At 36.3% G+C, this 12,848-nt stretch overlaps 1 protein-coding gene across 1 annotated transcript in view; it reads right to left on the bottom strand.

Moving 5' to 3' along the window:
* HERPUD2 (HERPUD family member 2) overlaps nucleotides 1–12,848 on the bottom strand; it is a 64,262-nt gene that overhangs the window by 36,715 nt on the left and 14,699 nt on the right. The window contains exon 2 of the mRNA XM_006887594.1: nucleotides 931–1,008. Within this exon, the coding sequence (XP_006887656.1) occupies nucleotides 931–1,008 (78 nt within the window). The remainder of the gene's footprint in view (nucleotides 1–930; nucleotides 1,009–12,848) is intronic.

Raw genomic sequence — 12,848 nt, 5'->3', positions numbered from 1 at the left:
AATAACTGTATCAAATACTATGTTTTAAAGATCAGTTAGCTTAACTTTTATGCTTAAAGATTTTTTAGCATACAAAGAAAAACTCTATTTAAAACTCATCTTTTTGAGAAAGGAAAAAGAACTCATGAAACTCTTTACACAAATTGAAACTACATAAATGAAATTAAATAGAAGAAATCACACTGATTTAAAAAAATGCCAACCAAGCAAAATATTTTTAAAGTTTCCCACAGGTAATCATAAGCATGCAAGATACAATACAGATCTTCTAAATCAGATCAAAAATACTCAGAACACAAAAAGTTAAAAAAAAAAATTTTAAGGCAAAATACAAATTTATGTATTCAATTCTACTTATATTTACAAACAAAAAATTTTAAATGCAGAAAGTTGTCTAAGTTTCACAAACGGACATGGGATGAAAGCTATCATTAAAATAACTAACATTCAAGCTAATTGTTAGGGGGGAAAAAACCAACAAATCTATACTGAAGCATATTTAACTCAGAACACCACTGTTCAAAGTTTACTAACTGCTGGACCATTTTTGCTTCATTCTATTTCATGTCCTGAAATTAAACTCCTAACCCACGTAATCTGTATTAAATGCCATCTTGTTTGAGCAAAGAGATTTAGAGATACTGGTATCAGTGAAAATCCTTTACCACTACCTAATCATTCTACTCTTAAACAACTGATCAAAAAATGATGAAACAAACAAACAAATGACTAATATCTAATTGTATTTCAGATTTGGCTATCAGATAAGTATACAAAGCTATTACCAAAACTAACCAAAATCTGTCACTGTGTTTTCTTTACTCTCTAATCTATCTATTATGCTATCCAGAGGATTGAATTTGAGTATTTAAAATTAAGTCTGCTCATATATTTATGTATCTGGTGTCAAACAGTTATAGGAAAGCTTACTTTTCTGAGAATGTCTTTCAGCTGCAGATGATCGGGAAGCAGTCTGCCCGAATACACCAACCTCTGATCCTTTGTCAACTAAGAAATAGGACAAAGAGAAGAATTGAACTTTTTCTAATGAACAAATTTAAGATTAAGAGTAGCATGTCTAAGTGTGAGTACAATAAAACTCCCTTTAGAAAAAAGCAGAAAACCAGTATATAATTTAAAAATTATTCTCTTTCTAACTCTTACTTAACACAGTTAAGAGATCAGTAAGTAGAAATACCTACTACAAGATATAATAAACTATAGATAATTATCAAATTTTAAAAAATACTTGGAAAAATACATGGGAAATATGCCTTTTCCATCATAATGCAAAACATGTATTACTACAATTAAAAATCTTCAAGAATGTGGTTTTTTAATTAAGTCACCAGTTATTTTTATATTTTTCATCTAAAAGGTACAGAGAAGATTCTTTACTAACATCAATGGAACAACTTATTGTGTCTCATTCATGAAACATCTTACTTAGTTAAATAATTATTCTGGGGGAGCTCTGGTGGCCTAGTGGCAAGAAGCTGCAACTACAATCCCAGAGGTGCACGGTTCGAATCCACCAGATGCTCTGCCGGGGAAGGAGGGACAATCTCCTCCTGTACCAGTCAGATCTGATTTGACGGTACACACACACAAAAATAATAAAATTTAAAAAAAAAAAGAAGTCATTTAAAAAAAATTATTCTGTTATTCAGAATTCCTATTGCACTCAAAAATACCTTTGGTATATTTCTCAAAATTGTATGACTAAGAAACCAACATGGAGGGAAATTCAGTTGTCATCTAAGAATGTGACTAAAGAAAGTTCAAAAAGATTCAAGACTAAAGAAAAATCAGCATGGAGACTCAGCTGTCATCTCTTTTTCTTCAGTATGTCTATGTGGGTGGATTTGTTTTCCCTGTTGCTACTGACGTGGGTATAACCATGCTGGATGTCATTTTAAACAGCTACTCACGTACTTCTCATTTGTGCAGTTCAAAACTGTGTTGCTCAAGGGGTGTGTGTGTGTGTGCGTGCGTGTGCGTGTGTGTGTGTGTAAACAATACATGTGGTATGTATATCCACTGCAATCAGTGGAATATTGTTCATCCCTAAAAAAGAATGAAATAGTGATGTATTGATGATTCTTGATAATATTATGCTAAGTAAAAGAGAAAGAAGTCAGGGACAATAGGCCACAAACTATATAAGCAGAGAAGGGAATAGTGCAACACTGCTAATGCACATAAGGTCTCACTGTGGGGTGATGTTCTGAAATTACACTGTAGTGAGGGCAGCAAAATTTTGTAAAAGACTAAATACCATTTAATTGCACAGTTTCAAAGGGTGCACTTTATGTAAATTATGCATTTTTTTAAAACACATTCCGTTACTTTAAGTTGACAATTCAAACGTGCTTTCTTTTCAGATAAGGTGAAATTTTTTAAAAAATTACTCATTTTTATTTGCTATAAGCGAAGAGTCATGTTTTCCTGGGCCTAACTCAGGCTTTAAAAGTCTTTTCAGCTTAGATAGTAATTTAATCACAAATCACTTATTAGGCATGAAAACAACAATAAACTGAATTTTTTAATTAGCTGTTTTAGTAGTGTAAGCTATTATATTAAGAATATATTTTGGTAGAGTAACTACTTAAGTACATATTTTGAGAACTCAATGTGTATTCATTTTAACTTTTAAAGTAATACAATTTTATTTGTTCAGGCCTAAGAAGAAGAATACTTTTAACTTTTACTGTAATTGGAAATTCGTTAAGTAACACTGGCTGCTACAACAAAGCTTTTGCTCTCAATGACTTAGCCCAATCTAAGGTTGGTTTGGGGTTTCCACCTCTCTCAATAAAAAAATAAAATTACATGTTACAGGGAGCTCTGGTGGCCCCATTCATACAGATCTGTGCTATTAACTCAGAGGTCACATCTCTTTGGAGAGAAAAAGACAAGCAATCTCTACCTGTACAATTTACAGCCTTCAAGAGCAGTGAATCTGAGGGGTTTTGTTAAGAATTTCAAAGACTTAAAAAAAAAATTCCAAAGACTCAAAACAAATCCAAAATAAGGCACAAATTAAATGTTCAATTCCCTTTCTACTTACAAAATGCCAACTGTATCAGGTTAACATATTTATAAATAATCTGAACACACTGTTGCTGAAGTCAAAGTATTGGATGCAACCTCAATGTCACAGCCTAGATCCACAGTCATCAAATTTTATCAAGTACACTTTCAACCATCTCCAATGAAGCTCAGTGATACATACAGAAATAGCAAACCAAATACTAAATTCAATTCATGCTGTTAAGTCAGAACTGACTCACCTGGGCCTCTAGCAAATGTTTGTCTGTCATCCTAGCGCAGGGGCCATGCTAATCTCTGTATCGTCCCAATCTTAGTATATGTGCTGCCAAAGCAAGCAACTCCAGCAAGTTTTTGGAGGGCTGTGTATCACACAGGAAGAAATTACCCATCTTTCTCCCTCTGAGTAACCAGTGGATTCGAACTGCCTTTGTGCTAGTAGATCAACTCTCTTATCAACTACACATCAGAGTTCTCTTACCTTAGAAGAGTCAGCTAAATTAACCATTTGGAAACATCCTGGTGGTACTGAGAGGCCTAGAGACAAGACCACCTGATTCTAAAATAAAGAGCTACTTAACTCACTGATAAAAAAAACCCACCTTGATACAATTTAGCAGACAATGCTAAAGAGCCATGATGAGGAGAGCACACTTGCCTGTATAATAAGCAAAAAGAAACCCTCATCAGGGGAAAAAGCTTTTCTTTTTCCTTGTGGAAAGTGTACATTTATTCTTAAGTATATATTCCTCTAATGTTTAATCAGATAGGAAAAACATAAAATTCAATACATCACTCTCAAACTTACTCCTAATATATTTTAAATACTCAGAAGAGTCAATAATGTTTTTATTTCAAGAAAGTCACCAGTTAGTATAAAAAAGTTATGCATTTTTAAGAATAAATAAGTCTCTCACAATCATGTATGACTTAAAGTACAATTTTAGTCAGTGTCATATTAAGGTATGTGAGGGTCAGAAACACTGATAATCAGTGGTGCTCCCTCCTCTGCTTACCTAAAACAGGACGGATAAGTTCTGAGTATAGCCACACCCCCACTCCACATACACATATATATTCTATGTTGCAACTTCTTTTAAAATGCAATTATTTGCAATGCAAAAGTAGAGCATACCATTTTACCAGAATGAGATAAACTGGATTACAATATTTTCAGTGAATGTGGGCTACTAAAATTATTTCACAAAACAACTATGAGATATCATCTCACCCCAGTAAGAACAGCAAAATTTAACAGAACAGCAAGTAACCAACGCTGGCAAAGTTATGGAGAAACTGGAACCCTCATTCACTATTGGTGGAAGTGTAAAATGGTGCAACCCCTGTGGAAGGCAGTGTGGCACTTTCTCAAAAAGCTGCAAATAGAGATACCATTTGACTCAGCAATTCCACTACTGGGAATATACCCCAAAGAGACCATAACTGACATCCAAGCAGATATATGTACACCCATGTTTACCGCGACTTCGTTTGCAATAGCAAGGAGTTAGAAACAACCTAAGTGCCCATCAGCAAACAAATGGATAGAGAAGCTATGGTATATTCACACAATGGAATACTATGCTGCATTAAAAAACAAGGAGTTCACGCAATATTATTCAAAATAAGTGACCCTGGAGGACATTATGCTGAGTGAAATATCTCAGTCACAAAAGGACAAATACTGCGTGGTGCCACAGGACTACACAGGACTGACATCGGGGTTGGGGGGGAGACTCAGAAAGATGAGATAAATAATGTATACTGCATTGAAACACATGAATGAGAAAACTGTTTAAAAGGGATATGTGAATAGGTATTTTTGTCATAACAGAAGTCCAGAAGGTAGGCTGCATAGTGGAGTGGACCTGAGGGGAGAGACTGTAAAACAATGAAAGAATTTTTCTTTTCTTTTTCAAAGAGAAGAGTGTACTAGGGTGGGGAGGGGCGGGCAGGGAGAAAAGTGCAAAAATGAATGAATGGAAATGTAAAGTCTCTGTAAATTTTCATTGAAATTAATAATAAAAAAATTTTAAAAAAGAAGAAAATGAGTTCATAAGCTTATGTCTTTCCAACAATCTATGTTCATTCTGCTGATCTCCCAAAATGAAAAGTTGAATTTCATCAATTTGCTTTAACAGCTCATATTTCAGGAGGGGGAGGGACAGCACAGGAGGGGAAGGCCTTCTATGAGATGGATTGATTCAGTGACTGGGATAATCGGGATGGGAGTGTCAGAGACAGTGCGACTGGCACAGGAGAGAGCAGAGTTTAGGGCTGTTGTACATAGGGTCGCTATGAGTCACAAGTGACTCGATGGCACATAACACCACCACCACCAAACATTTCCGTTTTGATACTTGTTTCATAAAAAAGCATGATTACAAATGGTTAAATTGAAAGATGTTATAAAAGAAAATTTCATTCAAATATTACAAAGTACTATGTATTAATAGATCTTTTATCTTTAACATGTTACAATTTTAAAAATTATTTCTACCCTTCATCATCACAAGCTTCTAAACAATATTTATTTCCAAATAAATATAATTAATCAAGTCTTTCATATTGTTTCCTGAAGATTTTTCCATCTCTTTACATGCAGCATTCTCCTAACATTCTATTGTATAGTTTGTGATTATTAAAGCTAGATAAATGCATAAAACAGTTTCAACATTGGGAAATATACAGCATATTTCATCTTCTATTTTGAAATCCCACATGTATACATGAATAGAATTTCTTTTCTGTATCTGAAAATGTAATTCCTCTTTTAAGAATAAAATCATCCAATTTCTCCATTTATGCTGCTGTTAAGTATCACCAAATCAGAACTGACTAAACCTCCAACAGAGGCAGTAAATTGCATAGGAGGAAATGGTGGATTCAAACCACCAGCCTTTGGAGTGGTATTTCAACTCTTTGCCAACAGGCCGCCAGAGCTCCCCTAACTTCTCCATAAAGTCTACATTTAAGTCTCTGGGATAAAGTGGCACTAATCTTTTGGATGCTTTCATGAATTCTTTATCAGGAAGATCCACATTGTTTAAAAAGGAAAATTTATTTACAAGAAATTCTTGTGATTCCTCTATTCTTTTCATGCAGGATTCATGTGTATCAATGATGGTGTAATATGGGGTTATACAAAATTATTTCCAGCACTCTTCTAAATACCTCTTGAGCACTCTAATCATTCCCATTTCTCCTTGTTTCTAATATTTCTAGATGGTGAACAGCTTGATGATAGAAGACCAGATGAGCCATTTTCTATGATGCAGCTAGAAGTCCAAATTCAGGGTTAACAGCTCTAAGGCAAGGCTCTCTCTCCCATCTCCTGGTTCTAGGAATTTCCCTGAACAGGAACTTAGTGCACAAGAACTTGGGTCCAAAGGAAACACTTCACTCCTAGAACTTTCTTGATGGTACTGAGGTTCCTTGTCTCTGCTCACTTTCCTATATTCTTCTTTCTAGTGTGTTAACAGCATTATTAGCCACTGTGGTGTCATGAGTTTACTGTTCAAAATGGCTTTCCTAGCCAATGACTTTAACTTTAATAACATAGATAGGAATGATCATACAAATAGTGTTAGTCTATCCATAACAGGACTGGCTAATCTCACCATCTCACTAGGTTTAAATGGAGCAGTTTCAGTGGAAGAAATTGAGACTCTCTCAATATCATCAAGGAAGAAGCAACAGCAAGTGTCCTTCAGGGTCAGATTCCTGGGCCAGCCAGATCTGGATTTACGCAAGAGCAGCAAGAGGAGCCTCATCAGAGAACCAGAGACCAACCTGAGACAGGGCTGACTTGGAACTTCTACCCCACAGAGCCAGATCTTCACCCAGCTTGCTAGCAGACTGAAGGAAGACATCATAGTGGCAGGATTAAGGGAAGTTTGTAATACTGACCTGAGTCATGAGACCGAAGATCAAAGGGCCTGCAACCAAGCTTGAAAAGCTCTCTAAACTGAGGACTGCATACTACTGCTCACCTGAATTATAACCTGTTAACTTCCCTAATAAGCTCAATAACCTTGACTTCTGTGAAGTCTGTATGGTCACTGCAATGGATTTCTGACTCAGTAGAGCAGTAAGACTGCTGTTGCAATTAGTAGAAGTAGATGCAGTAGTAGTAGATGTACTATAAATGTTGATGGGGACAGTCTCCCTATGTGTAGTAAGGTGAAGAAACCAGACTTGGCCATAGTCACATTGCTATACTCACTTTACAGCCACAGTACAGGAAAACTTCCATTATATTGGATTATGGCTATGACAGGATTAAGGGTGTTATATCCCATATCCAACCCTTTTCTTAAACTGTTTGGTTTATCAGATCATGAAGCAGGAGTGGCATCCACTTCCTAAACCACATGCCTCTGGAAACTCTAACAACTTGGAGAAACAAGGATAGCTATGGAAAGGTATTAGATCTTTTGTTCATAGAGTTGCTATGAGTTGACCTCAATACAATGGCAATCAACAACAACAAATCACTAATACACAATTCAATTCATAACATCAATAACACCCAAGTATGTTTTAAGAACTTCCCTCAGTGAACAGACAGTAAAAAATGTGTACAATAACTAAACGTTGTTGTTGTTATGTGCCATCAAGTCGCCTGTGACTCATAGCGACCCTATGCACAACAGCCCTAAACCCTGCTCTATCCTGTGCCAATCTTATTGTCTCTGACATACCTAAACCCATTACCCCAGTCACCCATCTTATCGAGGGTCTTCCGTCTTCCTCTCTTGTGCTGTCCATCCACTCTCCCAAGTATGGCATCCCTCTCCAAGGACTGGTCCTTCCTTGCGACATGGCCAAAGTATGTCAGATGAAGCTTCAGAATCCTTACCTCCAAGGAGCATCCTGGTTTAACCCTCTCCAAGATGAACCTGTTCGTTCTCTTATATTCAATACTCTTCTCCAACACCACAGCTCAAAGACATCAACTCTCCTTCTATCATTCCTAGTCACTGTCCAGCTCTCTGATGCATAGCAAGTATTGCAAAGACGGCACCAAACAACAACATGGTCTGGATCAGGTACACCTTAGTCTCCAGACTGACATCATTGTTCTTCAGTACTTTGGAGAGGTCTCTGACAGCAGACTTTCCCAATGCAAACTGTCGTTATATTTCCTGGCTACTGGTACCAAGAGTGTTGATTGTGGAGCCATGCATTAGGGGAGAAAAAACACCAAATTGCTTCCACTATATCCTATAAGTGAATATGTAGTGCATGATATAAAAATGGCATATTACATTCTAAAATTTTCTGCTGTGTGACAAATGTCCAAACATACTGGAATGATTGTCACAGTACTGTCTTCTGCACTTTGAAAAGTTAATTTTGCAAACTTCACATAAATAATGAAGTTTGCAAGTTATTCACTAGTATAACTTTTTAAGCTAACAAAGTGATGAATCACTTAAAAGGTTTCCTATCTCATGGAGAAACACATCTTACAGCTCAGATTTGTATGAGAAAAATCAGCAGGGGCATCTATAGATAAATGAATGAATCAAACTATACTTATCTCCCTTGAAAGTCAATTAGACCTCACTGGTTATTTAGTTTCTTCACACATTATTTTAACACAAACAATGTACTGCCCTTTCCTGTGTTATCATATTGAGAAGTGCCCTGATAAAAAAGGATCAAACTGAAAAACAAGTTCAAACAAATTCCTAAAATTCCTACTTTCTGGGGACTCAAATATTTCATTTATTCCTCAAAAAGACATGAGAGAGCTTAATTATAGGGTTGCACAATTTGCTGGGTGGAGGGCTAAAGAGGTAAAGGAGGGGGAGGGAAGATCCAGTGTGAAAAACAATGCATAAAACTTTATAACTAGTATAAATTTCAAAAAGACAGTCTATATTCAGTGACTATCAAAATAACATCAACACTGAGTTGTAAAATGGCTTTTCATTTAGACTTCAGTTCAGCGGGTAAGCTAAAAATCATGTCATTGATTTAAAAATTACAACATATAATCTCTCTGTGAACCAAATTGTTTTCATTTTTATCAATATTTGAGTTGCAACAAATCAAGAATTATTTAAGATTCCATACTTTGCCAAGAAAATAATAGAGAATAAAGTCACCTTTCATAATTTTCAATTATTAGCTTTATACCCTTTAAACATATTCTGGTTACTCATTCAGATATTTTTAGTATCAATTTCAAATGGTCGACAGTGATGTGACAATCACTTGATCCTCTTTCAATTCAATAATAGAAAACATTACAAAAAGATCACAAAGCAAGATCTGTACTTCTGTTATTTATAGAATCCTTAAATATGACAACTTCAGGTCCTAAAATAATTTCACTTTCGATACCATTATTAGGGAGCTCTGGTGGCCTAGCGGCAAGAAGATGAGCTGCAATCCCAAAGGAATGCAGTTCAAGGCCACCAGCTGCTCCACAGGAGAAAGATGGGCAATCTCCTCCCTGTGCAATTAAATGCCTCTGAAAACCAGCCCGAAGGTTAGCTATGGGTCCATTCCAACTCTATGGTATATAACAACACCAACATTATTATTATTCTTTTTTAAAACAAGGAATAGATGCAGAACTTGGAACAAACTACATGTTGTTATTGTTAATGGGCCATCAAGTTTAGTACAACTTACAGCAAGCAACCCTATGAATAACCTACCTGAACCCTGTCCTATCTTGAGCCTTTCTCCGTATCTCTGACATACTCAAGCTCATTGCAGCGGTCACTGTGTCAATCCATCTGGTTGAGGATGTTTTCTCCTTCACTGACCCTCAACCTTACAAAGCATGATGTCCCTTTCCAATTATGTCACTTAATATGGTTCTTAATGTAGTTCTGCCACAGCAAACAAATTTGAATATAAAAAAAATTCATTAAACCTTACCTTCAAATTTAGACATTAAGGCAGATTTACATTTGAAAAGTAAGAGGGTTTTAAAAAAAAAAAACACAAATATTGAGTTGGAACATTTAATTTTGTTCTTCAGCCCTGAGACAGTCAAAATAGTACTTAAAAAGCAGTCAGAAGCAATTCTATTTTTCTGTCATTAGATACTTCTTGGCAGGTCCTTCAACATTTAAAAACTTACACTCACTTTCCAAAGTTCATTAGACTACTCTAAATACCCAAAAGGGATGAAAATGAACACAAGGTAATGATATAAATACAAAGCTATACTTAATCTGTGTTGAGTTTTGGTTCCCTTCATGCAGAATAAGATACATCAGGAACTAGAACACAACTTCTCTCATCTCCTATTAAATCCACTTACTCTAAAACCCCAGGAAATTAAGGAACTGCACTGTGATTTCAAAGGAATCTGGTAATCTCCTTCCATGTGATTAACTGCCTGTTAAAACTCAATGGAAGGTCAAGCTGTAAGTTGGTTCCAACTTGATGGTACATAACAATAAACGTAAGCATGCCTAACATAGTCACCACTTCTCTCTACCTGCAGCATCAGAAAGCAGAACAGCAAGAAGGTTAAGGAGCCTAACAGGCATTTAAATCACAATGCACTGATAAACCAAAACACTAAAGAATGCTAAAGCACTACAGTTATGGTACAAGAAGTTGCAGGGATGTGAAAAGAGAACACAAAGCTAAAGTGCTTTGAGAACGTAAGATGTTATGATGCTATAACCTCCATCATTTATGAGAATCAAAATAAAGAAATGCACTCAGCTTGTAAATTTTCAAACCCTCCTAACCATTCAAACACATACAATCACTTCTTATATTTAATTGCTTCCTTTGAGGTTGCAAGAATATAACTAAGAAGGCCAAGTCCTTTATACCTTTTATCTTATTACACATAAAAGTACAGAGTAAATCAATAATGGTCAATGGGGGTTCAAATTTTTTGTTCCACTATATTCATCAGTATCTTTCATTCAAGGAGGGAAAAACAGAAGCCAGTTAAGTGCTGTGTCTGCCTTGTGGCTTGATCGTTGTCTGACTGTCAAGATCTCTGCTCACCGTCACCCTTGCTTGTGCCTTCTCTACCGTTTTGGTGCAGATGATATGCTGGGAGCTGCCTCACATCTTCTGACTGGCCAGAACGGCTTTCTGGGGCTTTTCTTTACCACTTTATCCTGCTCACATGGTAGTTCCAAACCGCAGTAGGAGCCACATCACCAGGACAGCTACGTTTGGTCACAGACAAAGCTGGCTGCCCATGCACTGGGCCTGGGCCAGGACTGTGGCTATGCCACAAGCACCCAGGAGCAGCACTGGCCCGGCCCCCCTCTACCCTCAGTTAACACTGCTCATAATCAGCAAATACTTCACAGCTGAAGGCAGCAGCATTGACCCAGTACATCCTCAAAAAGGATCTGTTTTAAAACCAGAAATCCTTTTCGTGAATGACCTTTTGTTATGAACAAAAGGATTTCTATTACTTGCTTTGGCTACTAGAATGTAAATGTCTCTTTGCCTGAGCAAGCATATGTATCTTCTTAGACAGAAGTTTAAAATTACTCTTATCACTTCATTGAGTCTACTGATGAACTCCCAATTGAGCAATAGAAAAAAGAAATACTTTTCTTTTTAATGACAGCTAAGACACACACCCCTATCCCCACACCTACATACACCCTCTTGCCTCAAATTCTTGTCTGCATCACCTGAAGCTTCTTTTGCGACAGCTGTATCTCCACTGCACTCAGTGGAAGTAGATGGCATTCTTGAGACAGGTCAGAATCTCCTCGTAGTGAAAGCAAACCCACACACACTCAAGATGATGGACACAAATTCCTTCCTATTTTGTATTTATTTTCAGCACCCGTTCTGTGTGCTTTTTAACCTCTACCTATTGCACTGTTGTGACTTGTTGGCCATTATATGATTTTTGTACGGAGGGAAAAGCTTTCTTATAGAAATCAGCATACTATTTTTTTAAATCTGGAGAGAAGATATTATGGTGACTGAAAATATGGTCAAATGTAATATATAAAATGTATAAAAGCCTTGCTGTCCTGTCTACCATATTACATTTTATATTTGCTGGAAATATTAAAGATTTTTGTTTGTGTAACTCTAATTTCTATCAAGGTGTCACGGATTTTTAAAATTAATATTTCATTGCAAATGTCTCAACATTGGTTCATTTTCATCAAGACCATTATTAATCAAGTAAATAAATTCAGTAGCCATTTGGGAGGAAAAAAGTTGATTTTTAATTTTTTAAAATACATTATTTCTTTGAAATAATTAAAGCTCCTTATTACCAGTGAATAAAGAATTGGTTTAGGTAGCTCTTCAAAGTCTAGAAGTAACAACATGCTTTGTTTCCAAATAGCTTTGTGTTTGTCACCCTTACAAATTTATCACTCCTCAGTGTCCAAGGGGAAGCAGGAGTGGCATCCACTTCCGAAATGGCTTGCCTCCGGAAACTCTATGTACGAACAGTGCTCAGGCCATTCGTTCATAGGGTCACTATGAGTTGTCTACGACTCGACGGCATCAAACAACAACAACAAACAACATATTCATTTATATGACATGGGTCAAAAATCAAAATAAGGCAAGCAAACAACAACAAAAACGCGAAGTTTCCATTTCCTCATTATGTAAATATGAGCTAATAAGAAAACATGAATCACAAGACAGCAATGAGGATATCAAATGTATCATCCACGAAGAGTGCAGATGGTCATTACAAAGACAGAAGAGGAAGAAAAGACCAAAACAGATGTCAGAAGAAACTCTGAAGATTGCACTGGAGTGCAGAGAAGCCAAAGCACAAGGAAGAATTCAAGATACTAAAGAGACACCCATGT

Source organism: Elephantulus edwardii, unplaced genomic scaffold (assembly GCF_000299155.1).
Source record: "Elephantulus edwardii isolate Elephantulus edwardi_28Jun2011 unplaced genomic scaffold, EleEdw1.0 scaffold00059, whole genome shotgun sequence".
NCBI classification, from domain to species: Eukaryota; Metazoa; Chordata; class Mammalia; order Macroscelidea; family Macroscelididae; genus Elephantulus; species Elephantulus edwardii.
This window is presented reverse-complemented; position numbering and strand designations above follow the sequence as displayed.